The sequence below is a fragment of the Vigna unguiculata genome, chromosome 3, assembly GCF_004118075.2.
Source record: "Vigna unguiculata cultivar IT97K-499-35 chromosome 3, ASM411807v1, whole genome shotgun sequence".
In the NCBI taxonomy this organism is placed as follows: Eukaryota; Viridiplantae; Streptophyta; class Magnoliopsida; order Fabales; family Fabaceae; genus Vigna; species Vigna unguiculata.
Window position 1 is genome coordinate 3526129 of NC_040281.1, and position 15213 is coordinate 3541341.

Below are 15213 nucleotides of genomic sequence, written 5' to 3' on the forward strand. Positions count from 1 at the left end.
CCTACACTCTCGTCGGTGCATTAAGAAAGAAGGGGTGGAGTAGCCAAGTGGCTCTCATCACCCAACAATTTTCATGCACCATCTCTTAGACATACTGAAATAGACTTTTCAAAACACATGAAAAAAGGTATTTTGAAAAGCAGGGAGAAATGAATGTGAAGTAGTATGTATAAGAAAACAGTGGGAAATTGGAGCCCAATAGTGATGGTATCAGGGTATTATTGCAACGCTCTTTTTAGAATCTGTGATTCGATCGCATTTCAATGAATGGTATATTGATCAGTTGAACACACATAAAAAAACAAGAAAATAGACAGTCTGAAGCTTCATTTACTTATTGATGCACAGTCAAGATTAAGTTCAACCCTAGTTTTTGTAGAGTTATACTAAATATTCTTAAAATTCTCTAAGCTATTTTATTTTTTATTTTTTAATATTTACACCTATTTCTCTTAATTGTTTGAAAATATTTAATCAATACTCTTTATACATTAAACTATCCCTTTTGTTATTTGAAAAACATTGCAATCTGTTACCATAAAAAAAGTTATTAAAAAGACATAATTTAACAAAAATCTCGAAGATAACTCCTGTAATTTACATTTTTTGTTTAATTGTGTGCTTAAAAATATATTATAATATGAGCTTAAATACCTTTTTGTCCTCATTTTCGTAGTGTTTGTTGCGAATGGACAGAATGTTTAAAATAATCCTCATTTTTACCGAATGTTTAGAATGGTTCTCATTTTCGCAATTCGTATTTTATTTGGTCATTTTCTGTAACGTCGTTTAAATCATTAACAGAACATTGTACAGGTGGCACGGTTTGTATTAGGGTGTGTTACGTGTACTGTACAGGTGGCTAATTAACGTTAATTTTTCAATTTAGGGGAAATTTTGCAATTAGGGAAATTTTTTTATCTTCGTCTTTCTTGAGTTCAGATTTGCAGAGAAAGCAGCTAATACTTGTCATTTCATCATTGGATTGCAGTTGCACTCTTTATTTCAATTTTCTAGTTAATCATCATCAACGAGGTAAGTGGAGGCAACCGTGTTGTATCACTTCGTGCACTATTGGTGGTTCAACGAGAAACGAATTAACCCCGATTTGTAATTGCAGAGAGATGACTGCTTTGAGGATGGCAAGAACTCCAAAGAATATTGGTAGAAAACCCTGAACCCACTCACCTCGTTGATCATGATTAACTAGAAAATTGAAATGAAGAGTGCAACTGCAATCCAATGATGAAATGACAAGTATTAGTTGTTTCTTCTACAAATCTGAACTCAAGAAAGAAGAAGATAAAGAAATTTCCCTAATTGCAAAATTTTTCCTAAATTGAAAAATTAACGTTAATTAGCCACAGTACACGTAACACACCCTAATACAAACTGGTGCCACCTGTACAATGTTCCGTTAATGATTTAAACGACGTTACAAAAAAGGACCAAATAAAACACGAATTGCGAAAATGAGGACTATTCTAAACATTCGGTCAAAATGAGGACCATTTTAGACATTCTGTGAAAATGAGGACCATCCGCAACAAACACTACGAGAATAAGGACCAAAAAGGTATTTAAGCCTATAATATGTGACCATCTATAAATCCAGGTGAGACATGAAACAATTATTAATTTAATTATTTAAAAATTGTTTACTCAACAAAATATTTGAAACTATTAAAATATTGGTTAAATTGTTCCATTGGTCTCAAATTTCGTATGAAAATTTGAATTTGGTCCCTCATTTGAAAAAAGTGTTAAATAGGTCCCTAATTTTGGAAAGTTGTCTCAATGAAGCCCCTTCCGTTAAAAATGCAGAAACGGCGTTAAGAGCACAGTGACCTAGAAATGGTAGACGGAACTGAACAGTGAGGTGGCATATTGAATGTGGTACACGTGGAAATATGAAATGGTTTAATAATTACTGTTATTAATAAATAATTTATTAAATGATGTAAGAAAATATTTTTGGGATTACGCTGTAATTAAGCTGTGTAATAAAACTGAAAGTGAAAGGGTTGTAATAAAAGAGAAAGGGCGAAATTGGGATTTAGGGTTCGTCTAGGGTTTTTTGAAATCGGAGGAGGAGGTGTTGGAAACTTAGCTTTCGAACAGAAGCATCGCGAGGGTTTGAGTTCATTTGAGTTTGTATTTATAGTGGTGGTGGTGGTGGAAGAGTACTGGGGTGTTTTTGTGATGGTGTATTGGTGTGGGAGGTCTTGTTTGGATCTGAAGTTATCGAGTACATAGGTTGATGGAGAGAAAGTTGATGGATTTGAGTTTCATTTGTTGGGTATTGCTGATTCAGCCGCTATGCCTGATTTCTGCTAACATGGAAGGTTTGTAATGCTTGCATGGAGTCAAATTATTCTTTGTTTGATGATTTATTTATGCCTTGTTAAATAAAAAGCGAAAGAGTGAGCTGTTTTCAAGCTTATTTGGACTTTTGGTTCTTGCTTCCTTGATTTTATTGAGTTTGGTAAAGAAGATTCCTTTCTTTTTGTTTCCTTCTTGGATATGAAGGGGTTTGTGTATTCATGAAGGAGACTCATGTTGTTCTGGCACTGCTCACTTTGGGTGTTTAATCCATCTTCATTTCCTTAGCTAAGTGACCGTATGGAATCTTTATCCATCTTCCACCACAAAACGACGCACTTAGGTTTTGATTTCCGCCACCATTGCAGGATGAACACTGTCCACACGACATTTCCCCCACACGCAGACGCAACAAGATGAACACAGGGGTTTATGGATGATTAATTACAGTTATATATAGCAATTCTGAACTGTTTTTTAATAAATTTAAATATAAATGACACGTTTCAGTCTACCATTTTCACGTCACTGTGCTCTTAACGCTGTTTCTACATTTTTAACGGAAGGGGCTTCATTGAGACAACTTTCCAAAATTAGGGACCTATTTAACACTTTTTTCAAATGAGGGACCAAATTCAAATTTTCATACGAAATTTGGGACCAATGGAACAATTTAACCTAAAATATTTTTTGTTAAGTCTAGAGTATGAATTTTACTTGGAATAGAAATTAGAAGATGTATCGTAAGCAAACAAGGTAGGAAGAAGAATGGGCGTGGAAAGAGGAAGCTAGCTAATGCATTACTCTTGATAATTTAGGTAGAAGACGTAGAATTACAGTGGAAAAGGGAAAAAGAGACTATGACTACATTTGTATAAACAAAATTAAACGGTTGGATAAACTAACTGTACTAAGCCCACCGTGCAAGTTTTTGGCTGGAATTTGAAGGCTATTTATTTCGGGTTTGCGCTTTCCAACTTTTGCCCTTTTCTGCTATCTTGCTAGAATTGAAGTCAAGACATTATCAATGGCTCTCTGGTAACCTGAAAAAGTAACGAGACAAAAACGAAATAAACATTTGAATTTTTTAGTTTAGAAACATTATCAATGGCATTTCCTATTCCTATGATTTTTCTGCTGTTGTTTATTATGTTTAAGGTGTGGTCTTCGACATTTGACAATAACCAGCTTTGTAAAGTAACAAATGGGCATAGAAGCGGAAAACACTCGACATTACCTCCATGGAAATTCACTTGTATCTATTCCAGCTTGGTGAAGCTCATCAACATACTGCAATGCCTCTCGGCACTCTTCTCGATCGTCAAAAAACTCCTTCTTATCACCTTCTATTTGATATGCTTCATGGCCTTTGCCAGTAACCACCTGCACCATGCATATAAAAGCATAAACTTGTTGCACGCATCACACCACCCACGAATTAACAATTCTTTGATTACGTTAACCTTTGGTGCATTATTTCAATTTATATGATATTCTTAAAGATTTAATTCAAAAAAGATGTCACAACAAGAGTCTACAGGTTACTAAACTCCGCTCAGGATTTTATTTTTTCAAATAGTGAATCTAAATCTTACATAGAATACGTTATTAATAGTAGAATGACAGCTAACAGGAAGTTTTCTCAACTCCAAAAAGCACAAATCATTGAGAAAAGTTAGCTTGGTTTGGGTCCTTATACTAGGATGCGGTTGTATCAATCGCAAGTAAGAAAGTAAAGGGGGAAGATTAGTTAACGCTTCAATCAATGCAAGGCTACCAAAATGTCAAACTAGAATTCCCACTTGTGTACCGGAACTGAGTCTTGACTTCATTGAATCACTAATTGGGATATTCGGTATACAGGAGGAAACTATGATAGATGGACATAAAAAAGGTGAATGGAAAATAGATAAGAAATAACATTGAAGTTGGATGTGGAAGGATAATTCATCCACATGCAAGATAAGGATTGTTGTTGTGGATCATGGCAAATAGTTACTCTATGTTTCTTCACTGTTTAAATTTAAGCCTCTCCCCATTTTTTCTCTCTTAATCAGCATATTTGACTATAGTTGTTCTTCCTTGTTGGTTTTCTATGTTGCCTCCTAAGAAAAATCTGCTCCATAGAAATATCACTTTGATATAAATCTTAATATTATTCAATTTTTTGTTTTAAAAAAAAACAACTAAAAAACCTTTTTGCGGTAACAAGCATCACAATACTTTCAAATAAGAGATTTCTGAGACATCACAACTAAGCTCAATTCTACAACAGAGGGTGAAAAATAGTAGTATGGAGCTCCGTTAACTTACAACCACATCGCCCTCCTCTCCCATTGCAACCGCAGCTCGCACAGCTACTCTCCTAATGTCATGGAGAAAAAGTCTATGACCATTTGGAAGAGGTGGATAATAGTCATTTTCTCCATATTTGAGGTAGTCTTGCATTGACCATCCTACCCCAGATAACATATCATCCAATATGTCCACTGGAAACAAAGACAAAAAGTATGTCAAATTAGTTCAAGCATGCACAAATATTCCTACATTGCCTATATTCAATGTTCAAAATACATACAAGGGTCCTCATTTTTGGGATTGTCAGATGTCAGCATGGTCACTTCACTTTTATCTGTTGCTATCTTGGTCATCGCAGGTCTCTTACCCCTGTCACCCTCACCACAGCATCCAATGACTTCAAAATGAACAAGAAATTGTGAGATACACAATAAAGAGAGCATATTTCAATAACTTCAAGTCTTCGAACTCAAGGGTATGTGAAGAAGTATACAGTTTTAACGTTCCAAAAAAAAAAAAAATGCTTTGGTACAGTTTCTTCAGGTCCAAAACAAAATTATAAAGGAAATTTTCCACAGCCATAAACGAAACAGTAACACAACACAAACACACCAGTTATGATCCTGCGAGGTCCTAGCTCTCTTACAGAATCAAGCAATCTAGACAATGAATCAGGAGTACTGGCATGGTCCACTATCACCCCAAACGCCTGTTCCTCATCAATCAATTCACACCTCCCAGGAACCGCATCAACCTCTTCAATTCCTTTAACAATGTCCTCTAAGGGCGCCCCAACAGCAATCCCAACCGCTACAGCCGCAAGAATGTTGTAAATATTATGCTTCCCAAGCAAACCTGAAGAAATCTCCAGTATCCCTGTGGGAGTATTAACCAACACCTGAGTCTCAAACAAAGAAAGTTCAAACTTCAACGGATGAACATCTGCATCCTTATTCTCCATCGCAAACGTCACAACAGGAACCTCCTGGCTCCCCTGCGACACAAAAAAGGGCGCGTTCGGATCATCAATGTTAACAACCTTCCTATGCCTCTCAGGATCCACCATTCTCGAGAACAACTTAGCCTGCGCATCTCTGTCGCCCTCCTTGTCCTGACTCAAGTTAGTGAAAACAGCGATATCAAAATCAACCTCATCATACTTCCCCTCCCCCAGCCCATGAGAACCAGCCTCCATGACCACCGCCTCAGTCCCGTTGTGAATCATCTTCGCCATCAAATTCTGAACCAAAACAGCATCCAACGCCGCGCTACCCAACTCCAACTTATTATCCCCGTGGACAAAAGAGGCAACCGAGTTCAACATCCCAGTACGTAGTCCCATGGATTCATACAAACTTTTAATCAAACAAGTGGCGGTCGTTTTTCCATAAGTCCCAGTTATCCCAATCACGGCCATTTTAGTGGAAGGATGTTTATAAAACGACGCAGCCAGAGCAGGAAGAACAGCATTAGTATCTTCCACAATAACCAGAGCCTTACACCCCAAAGTATCCTCAATATCAACCTCTTTACTAGCGACAACCGCAACCGCACCTCTCTTATCAGCCTCAGAAAGAAACAAATGTCCGTCCGTTTTACGCCCAACGCAACACACAAACAAGTCACCAGAATTAACAATCCGCGAATCGTGCTGAATTCCGGTGATTTCGACTTCCAAATCACCGGAAACCGACACCGGCACGACCTTACTCTCGTCCAAAAGCTCAGCCAAACTCATCTTAAACTTTCCGTCTACAATCCTAACCTTACTTTTCCCGTAACTGTCAAAATCCAATTCAAACGGAGATTCACTCAAGCTTCCGTTACCATTACCATTACCGGTGAGCCCCTGGAGCCGTTCAATTTCCTCCAAATCGCCGAGCTCCTCCGCCTGAAGTTCATCCACGGCGGCAAGCTGGTCTTGTTTGGGGGGGTTCGGCTCGAGAAGGCCTTGGGAGACGAACTCCTTGCGCTTGAGCGCGATGGCTTTGTCGATATCGCCGAAGAGGTCGTCGCCAGAGGTGTCGAAGTCGACGTTATCGGGGGCATCTTCAACGTCGGCGATGGCGGCGAGGTACGTGGCCTGGTTGTTCTTGTAGTCTTCCTCTTCGATCTGGCGCGCGCGTTCCGCTTGGTTCTGAATTTGTTGGAAGGTGGAGAAGCCATGGGAGGAGTCCTCGGCAGCCTCCGGTGGGTCGTCGTCACCTGGGCTTGGGTAGAACCTCCCATCAGGCCCAATGGCCCTAACCAAGGGACATAAAATTGAAGAGCGAAAGAAGAGCGCGAAGTTAGAAGGTCTCCGAAAGTGTTGGAACTTCACTACAGTGGATGTTGTAGTAGTTGCAGTAGTTGCAGTAGTTGCAGTTGCAGGTGTAGGAGTTGGAGAAAGCAAGTGCGAAACACGAAGAAATGATAACGCCATCAAAGGGAGTGGCACTCGCGACAACGCTGAAGGGGTTTCTTTGGGTTTTAGAATTTTTTTTTCTATGGGCCATCTCATACGGGCCTAAATGGAGTTTTCTTTTCCTTGGGCTCGGCCCAAATGTAATTTACGTCGTCCTCTGTTACGTTATGTGAAAATAATTATTATCATAAATTATAATGAAGATAATAATCTGATAATAAATGAGTGCGGGACCAAACAGTGGTAGCAAGACAAGGAGCAGGGGCCAGGGGTGTTCCCTCCTAACACATGAATGAAAGCAACACGTCTATTCCAGCAAAAGGGAAGATTCCTTTAAACGACACCGTTTTCAGTACTCAGATAGCTCCATTCAACAACACAACTCCGAAAGGAGAACCAACATCATACTTTGATTGCTACTAATACCAATTTTCCATTAAAAATGGAGTTTGTATGGTCATATAATCACATTCCTTCAACCTTAAACATGTTGTCAGAAATTCATTCTCTAAACATTTGTACATCAAAGTTCACCCTTCAGTGAATCCCAGTACTCTCAGACATTGACACTCAGACAATGAAAGACATGCAGAGGAGGGTGCGTTTGGATTTGTTATTGCAATTGCACAGAAATGGTGGACATGTCGAGAAAGGTTTCAGATAACGAAACAAAAGCAAGCCAAGTTGCCTTCAGCCAAAAGCTTTCCTCCACCACTAATTATTTTACAATTTACTCGTCACTGTCATAATATTTGGTGTCCCAATCAATTCCTTTTGACTATTTACACACACATAAATTCCACTCTAGATCTACATTATCATGCTCTTGTTTAAGCTCTGGGAGGACGTATATTTGGGCATCACAACCAGGTATGCTTATCTCTCACCTTTAGGAATTAAATAACTTTGATCTTCACGTATTTTGTTTTACAAACCGACAAAGTGGATTATTTTTCATTCTTATATTTCACTTTTGTTCGGTGATTGGGTGAATGTGCAAATTCTCAATTGGTTTATAGATCAATATATAGGTATACTTGCTTAGTTTTACAAAGTATGATCATTCGATTGTAAAAATTAACTCTTCCTAGTTTAAATCTTTTTGTGAGGTTTGAAACTGATTATCAGTTAGTGCTTCGGATTCTGGTGTTTGTAATTGTATTTTGGATGATATTCTGGAGTTCAACATAACTCATTACTTCTCAATTACAAGAATTAACCTTTCCTTATTTGTGCGCTTTCACAGACTTGGTGTTTTTCCCATTAAATTTGACTGAAGGATCGCAGAAAAAAAGCTTTCCTCGTTATCATGGCGAAAAGATCTCCTACTCGGGTTAACCAAACGTACGAAACAGGTTGTACGTGGCGAATGCTTAGAATCTTTAATTTTCGTGAAGGTCGTTCAGACAGAAGATTGGTTTCCAGTAGGAGGCATTTGAATGCTCATGCTAATGGTAAGATATTTCTTCGTTTGGCATTGAAAAGAGTAAAAGAAAATGAAGATTTTTGTGCCAACATGTGCCTTCATTTCCCATTTTTAACTTAAATCTAAAATATCAATAGTAAGTTTTCTGCATCTTTTTTCCAAGCTGCAGAAAATGGAAAATCCAGAAGTAGCTCAGGTGCGGCCTGCACAGTTGATGAGAAGTGCCTTCAAATTGGTGTAAGTTCTTATCAAACACATTTCCTTTTCTAAGAACCTTGCTTTCAAGATTCTACTTTAAAAAAATTATCTTGTTTTTACCCTTTTAACACGGTCATATGTTTTACCTCTTCTCTCATCTGTTTCCGTGTCCTGTAAGTTGCTCGTGATACTGTACTGGTCACCTGTAGTTTGTTAACCATATCTCTTGTACAGAGAGGAAAGCATCTTCCTTGACATTAGCCATCTTATTTTGTTCTGACATTTTACTCTTTTTCTTTTACTACCCTATTTTGTTTTTGTTCTGACATTATGAACCTAGAATTTTTGTTTAAGCTTTAAAATAGTCTCGTGTTACCATGCATTCCTCTCATAATGGAGAGCACAATAGCACTGACAGAGAATTGTAATTACAGGTGAGTTCCAGAAGAAGAGATTACATCTGTAGAAGTATCAACAGCATGGTGAATGATGAGGTAGCAGATTGGGAAAATGAAGTAACAAAGATGATTGTTGATCACAGATTTGTCAACACACATTATCAAGGCAAAGATGGAGCAGGCTTTCAGCCTAATCAATTCCTGGATGCTTTAAAGATTTTATATTCAAACAAGGAACTTTTCATTAAGCTTCTGCAAGATCCAAACTCTTTGTTAGTAAAACAGATTCAGGAATTTCAGAGTTCTCAAGTGAAAGAACCATGCCAGCATGCAAGGCAGAAAATGATGAGTAGATTAAATAATCCTCAAAATAGTAATGCTACACAGTGTGTAAAACCTTTTAATTCCTCTGATAGATCTGATTCGAGGTCAAACAGAATAGTAGTTTTGAAGCCTGGCACTGTTAATGTGGAAAATTCTGTAGAAACAAGCTTTGTTAGCCCTCCACATTCGCCTAGTAGCTTCAGTTCTAATGCACAAAATACCAGGCTTTCACATTTTTCCTTCAGTTGTATAAAGAGAAAATTGAAGCATGTTATGAAAGTAAGGAGACAAGAACAACAGTTGAGGACAACTGATGGAATACCAAGTAGACTTTCCTCCAGTTCAAAGGGCCTGAGAGATGGTAAAAAAGTAAAAGAATTGGAAATTTCTGAAAAAAACTCACCAATTCGTGCCCTTAGTAATACTGGAAAATGGTTGAATTCATATCATGATTTGAAGAAGAGGGAGAACATTATCATGTTCAAGGATTCTGAGTTATGTATGGGGCAGGAAGCAGCTTCTTTTGGTGAAGAAAATATATTGAAAATGCACATTGAAAGTAGGAAGAGTCGGTCTCAGATGTTGAACTGTGGAATTGAGGAAACTTTTGAAGAAGACATTAGTCTTAAAAATAGTGTTCTTAGCCGCAATCTGCATGCATATTATGATATTCCTAGAGGTATGCCCTATGTAATAAATATTTATGCAATCCATCATATCTTTAGTATGCTCTAAGAACTTATAAAAATCTTGTTACAACATGCATACATGAGAGAATGTTTTTTGAAGCAGATGGCAGATGCATGACTCAGAACATCGACATGAATAATATAATCGGAGGATGTGGATCTTTGCTGGTAAATAGTTTTTGACATTGAAATCTAAATTATTCCTGTCATTTTTTTATCCTTAATGTGAATGATGAAATTTGAAGTTTATTAGGATTTGCGTCCAGAGATCCAGACATTGTCTTTTTCATCAGATGTTTCATCAAGCCAATCCTGTCAGAGGACAGATAATACTGTAAACATGGGGAGCAAAGTTGAACACCCTAATAATGAATTTTTCGATGAACATTTTACTAAGGATGACGTTACCAACCTTCCAACCACAATCATTCAACCAGGTAGGTATATACGGTTTTAAAGCTGGACATTCTTAAATTTCTTTTTCTTGTCTCTCTATTGTCAAACCATGTTGACCGTTTAGGACTTCCACAGATGAGTCACCAGAAAAGAGAATGCATGAAAAAATTGAAGAGAACAATTTTGAAGACCTTTTAATAAGACTCTCTTTTGATCCAATGAACGATTTAGCCTCCTCCAAGGACATCATAAGGGAAATTCTGCATGCTTTCAACCTGAAACTGGATGAACTTTCTGGTGGCACAATCTTGCATGACTGTGTCATCGAATCTTTCATGCAGGTATACCAGAATAGTGGTTTCCCACTTCACGTTGGAAACGTTCAAGCATATATTGTGAAGAAACTTGTGGTTAAAGAGATTACTGAACTCGTTAACTTGCATTTTCACCGTCATCCATCACCTTTAACGTTAGAACAGCTTGTTGAAAAGGACTTGGCAAGACGTGGTTCATGGCTAAACATCCAAGTTGATGCAGAAGATATTGCAGTAGAGCTGGAGAATGATGTTCTTGAAAAACTGGTAGTGGAAATTGCGTCTGAGATGAATTACCATAAACCTATCTGTACTTAATCGTTGGATGATAATTAATAAAAAAATTACATTAGCATCAGTGGAATATATTTTCCATGCATCTAGTTTTAACACACATTTTTGCATGCGGATCTGAATCAGTGTTAGCTGTATTTCTATTTGAACTTAATATTAATAAGCAAGTAAGATACAGTAAGTAAAAATGTATGATATAAGATTCAACTCAGATACAAAATGGTGGGTCCCATGTGAAAAAGTTAAGGAAAATGATATGAAACTCTTTTCAAATTTATCACAATGTCATTCTTCCATTCATTTTCACTTCTTATATTTAACTATTTTAAATGTAGAACACATAATTGATTTAGTATAATAAAAATACGGACATGTTTTATTTTAATATAATAAAAAAATATTATAATTTTATGATAATAATTATAATTTTATTAATTTCGTTTAAACTTCTATAATAATTAAATATATATTTAGTTTCTAATAATTATTACATGTATTTATTTATTTATTTTATGTAGATTATATATTTTTTACGTCAATTTCAAGTTCAAGTTCAATTTTATTTTGCTTTAATTTCAATTGATATATTTCTGTCTTTTAAAAACATATATATATATATATATATATATATATATATTTACTTTTGTTTAAAAAAATTAACTTGAACTTAGTTTAATTTAATTCAAAAATATATTTAAAACTATTTTGACACATTCTTATTCTTTTTCTAATTTGATTGTCATTTCTGACCAGATTCGGAGATTGTAGTATTTCAGGTTTCCACTTTGGGAGCACCTTTGCATGTGAAATAAAAGTCTTCACAGGCCTTTTTTCCGGTCTCCAAATTTCTTTTAATATAGTATATATTTACTAACCAAAACACACAAAAACAAACATGAACCCATTCATAAGCACAAAACTCATCATAATTCGATTGCATCCTCAAAAGTCTAACGTGGCTATTCAATCCATGTTCAAAAGCTACATTAATAAAATTGATTCATGGGAGCAAAAAATCATTACAATGTAATAATTTAGGTTATGGTTCTCTAAACTCCTATTCCAATCACAAGAATCATATTAACTCCACCAGAAATCCCCCGCTCCGATAACTTCCCTCCAAGCTAAGAAAAACAAATAAGAAAACAGAGCCTTAGCGCATATACAACTTCATAGTGTCTCACAATTTTGTAAAGTAAAAACCATGAATGCTTATTATTCCCATTCAATTGTTGATGGTGGCTTTGAGGTAATGTCTTGCACAACACGGTTTACACCACGGACACCGTTACAAATCTTTCGGCTAACATCGTCAAGGAACTTGTGCTCAAAGTAGTACCTGAAATTGTTTCATCATGAAGTCAGTTACGAGGGTAGGAAAAGATTAGTTGAAGCCAATAGAATAATTAAAAAAACTTGCATCATATAGTACACAATTAAATGAAAATAAAAACAAGGCTATGAAGCACAGGACAACCAATATAAGTTTTCGCATGTACATCTGCAGATGGAGCACATTCAGCAGTAATAAGTGAAATATAAAAAAGTTACGCAGCAGCATAGCCAAACAGTAAAGTTCAAATCTTACCAGTCTGCAGTCATTCCATCTTGACTTGTAACAGCTCTGAGAGCAACAACATGGGAGTGAGTTCTTTGATCACCTTGAACACCAACGGATCGAACAGGCAAGAAAACTGCAAAAGCTTGCCATATTGAATCATAGAGCCCAGCGTCCTTGATTGACTGGATGAAGATCTCATCAACCTGAAAAACAATTTTCAAAGGCAAACACCAAAGGGTAATCATCAATCAACACTAAAAGCATACACAAGCACAAAAAATAAAAAAAATCATATACCTGTCGGAGAATATCTAAAGCATTTCCTTCAGTCACGTCACCCAAAACTCTCACAGCAAGACCAGGCCCAGGGAATGGATGACGTTTTAGAAATGCCTCAGGAACTTTCAAGATCCTACCTAATTGACGAACCTACATCCACACGAACAAAAAAATGTCATAACATGAGAATCCAAGCCATTCAAACAAGCCAAGTTGATCAAATGTCAAAAGTAAGACCTCATCCTTGAATAGTAGCTTAAGCGGTTCAATAAGCTTCAATTTCATGTCCTTTGGAAGACCTCCAACATTATGATGACTTTTAATGGTATGGGAATGGGTTCTCCCAGTCCCAGGTGGAGGGCAAGATTCAATCACATCCGGATACAACGTCCCCTGAACCAAGTAAGCCGGCTTCTTCCCCAGCTTTGCTTCAAGCTCCTGAGCAAACGCGTCAAAAATACAAATAAACTCCTTCCCAATAATCTTCCTCTTAGTCTCCGGATCCGTCACACCTTTCAACTTCGTAAGAAACTGATCCACTGCATCAACACACACAACTGGCAAATGAAGATCCTTCTCAAAGGTCTCCATCACACGCTCCCTCTCCTTATACCTAAGCAACCCATTATCCACAAACACGCAATGAAGCCTATCGCCAATAGCCTTATGCACAAGAGTTGCAGCAACGGTGGAATCCACACCACCAGACAAAGCGCATATGACATGCTCATCAGGCCCCACCGTATCGTTAATCACCTTTATCTCCTCCTCCATCACATCCTCCATGTTCCACCCTGCTTCCACGCCACAAACATCAAACAGAAAATGCCGCAAAGTTTCCATTCCTTCCTCCGTATGCGTCACCTACACAAGAAAACACCCAAACTTAATCCCTAACGAACACCACATGAGATTGAATTAGCCAAAATACGTTGTTTATTCACCGAAATATCTCAATTTTTTCCCTGCAAAATTATTTACGTAGTTCATGTTACTTTAGAAACCACAAATATCTTTCATTGAAGATTAGGTTATGATATGATGCTCAAGTTAAGACGACAAAACACTCTCTCCAAAACCAAATGATTTGAAACCAAAATTAGAGGGTCAAGAATCATATTCTATCCAATTGAAAGTAAGTTTCCAAAAAAACTACCTCAGGATGATACTGGAGGCCATAGAGCTTGGCGGAGGGATTTTCGATGGCGGCGACGGCGCCCTGGTCGCTGCGGGCGATGACGTGGAAGCCATCGGGGAGCGTGACGGCCTCGTCGCCGTGGCTCATCCAAACGACCTGTCGTTTACCAACTTTCCCGGATGGGAAGAGCGCGGACGGTTTGTCGACGCAGATTTCCATGCGGCCATACTCCTGCTTGTGTCCGACGCGGACGTCGCCGCCGAGGCGCTGGACGAGGAGCTGGAGACCGTAGCAGATGCCCAGGACAACAACGCCATGGGAGCGGGCCCATGGAAGGAAGCCATCGGGGAAGGAAGGGGAGTCGGGGGTGTGGACAGAGTGGGGACCACCGGAGAGAATGACGACGGAGGGGTTGAGGTCGGTGATGGTGGAGAGGGAGGAGGTGCCGGAGATGCAGAGAGAGAAGACGGAGAGACTACGGATGCGGCGGGTGATGAGGTGCGTGTATTGGGAACCGTAATCGAGGATGAGAACGAGGTCGGATTTCACGTTTTTGGGGTCCATTTTTGGTATTCTGACGGTGGCTGCTCAAAACTCAAGTGAACTTCAAAATCCTAGTTAGGGTTTATGGTGTTGACAGTGGTGACAGGTCAGGGTTTATGTCCACTGCACTTGCTATGTAGTGTTTGGTGGGTCGTTAAGAAGGAAAAGGTTTTTTTTTTCCTTTATATTAAATTCATCACTTGATAACTCACTTTTAATAGTATTTTAATTATTAAAAAAAAGTTAACTTTCGTATATGTAAAAAGAAAAAAAGTAGAGATTGAACAATAAAGTTTATAGATTTTGAACTTAAGTCTTAAAAAACTTTAATTTAATTAATATATCTGGTAACTTAAAAGATATTTTAGTAAAAGACAAAGAAATTTATATTTTATTATTATCTTTACATTTTGTAACTAAAATATTATCTTTTAATTTGGAAAATCTATGATTTGTAACAACTTTATTTATGTGAAGATAAAAAGGCATACATTTAGGACCAAGGCCATTAGAATTTTCTTGCTAGAAGTATTTTTAATTTTGAACTGGACTATTCACTTTTTATAGTTGTCTTTTTTTAGAATATTTACCTTTTATAATGTAGGATGGAAGAGATTTGTGAAGAAATT

At 37.5% G+C, this 15213-nt stretch overlaps 3 protein-coding genes across 4 annotated transcripts; 1 reads left to right on the forward strand and 2 right to left on the reverse strand.

The window, feature by feature from the left end:
* Positions 1–3093: 3093 nt before the first annotated feature.
* On the reverse strand, positions 3094–7073 carry LOC114174871 (UDP-N-acetylmuramoyl-L-alanyl-D-glutamate--2,6-diaminopimelate ligase MurE homolog, chloroplastic). The gene is made up of 5 exons (XM_028059600.1): positions 5233–7073; positions 4901–5017; positions 4636–4811; positions 3560–3705; positions 3094–3365 (listed from the first exon to the last, which is right to left on the reverse strand). The coding sequence occupies exons 1-5, from the start codon at positions 7040–7042 to the stop codon at positions 3347–3349; spliced, it is 2268 nt and encodes a 755-aa protein (XP_027915401.1). The 5' UTR covers positions 7043–7073; the 3' UTR covers positions 3094–3346.
* A 267-nt stretch (positions 7074–7340) lies between these two features.
* LOC114176767 lies at positions 7341–11199 on the forward strand. Of its 2 annotated transcripts, none has more exons than XM_028061918.1 (7): positions 7341–7894; positions 8271–8478; positions 8614–8687; positions 9083–10049; positions 10163–10227; positions 10313–10496; positions 10591–11199. In XM_028061918.1, the coding sequence occupies exons 2-7, from the start codon at positions 8334–8336 to the stop codon at positions 11085–11087; spliced, it is 1932 nt and encodes a 643-aa protein (XP_027917719.1). In that variant the 5' UTR covers positions 7341–7894; positions 8271–8333; the 3' UTR covers positions 11088–11199. The 2 variants fall into 2 exon arrangements, with proteins under 2 accessions (XP_027917719.1, XP_027917720.1); XM_028061919.1 differs by having other exon boundaries at positions 7347–7894; positions 8620–8687; positions 10591–11197.
* Positions 11200–12002: 803 nt separating this feature from the next.
* LOC114179204 (GMP synthase [glutamine-hydrolyzing]) lies at positions 12003–14728 on the reverse strand. Its single transcript, XM_028065453.1, has 5 exons — positions 14060–14728; positions 13141–13767; positions 12922–13053; positions 12652–12827; positions 12003–12402 (listed from the first exon to the last, which is right to left on the reverse strand). The coding sequence occupies exons 1-5, from the start codon at positions 14603–14605 to the stop codon at positions 12279–12281; spliced, it is 1605 nt and encodes a 534-aa protein (XP_027921254.1). The 5' UTR covers positions 14606–14728; the 3' UTR covers positions 12003–12278.
* Positions 14729–15213: the final 485 nt, after the last annotated feature.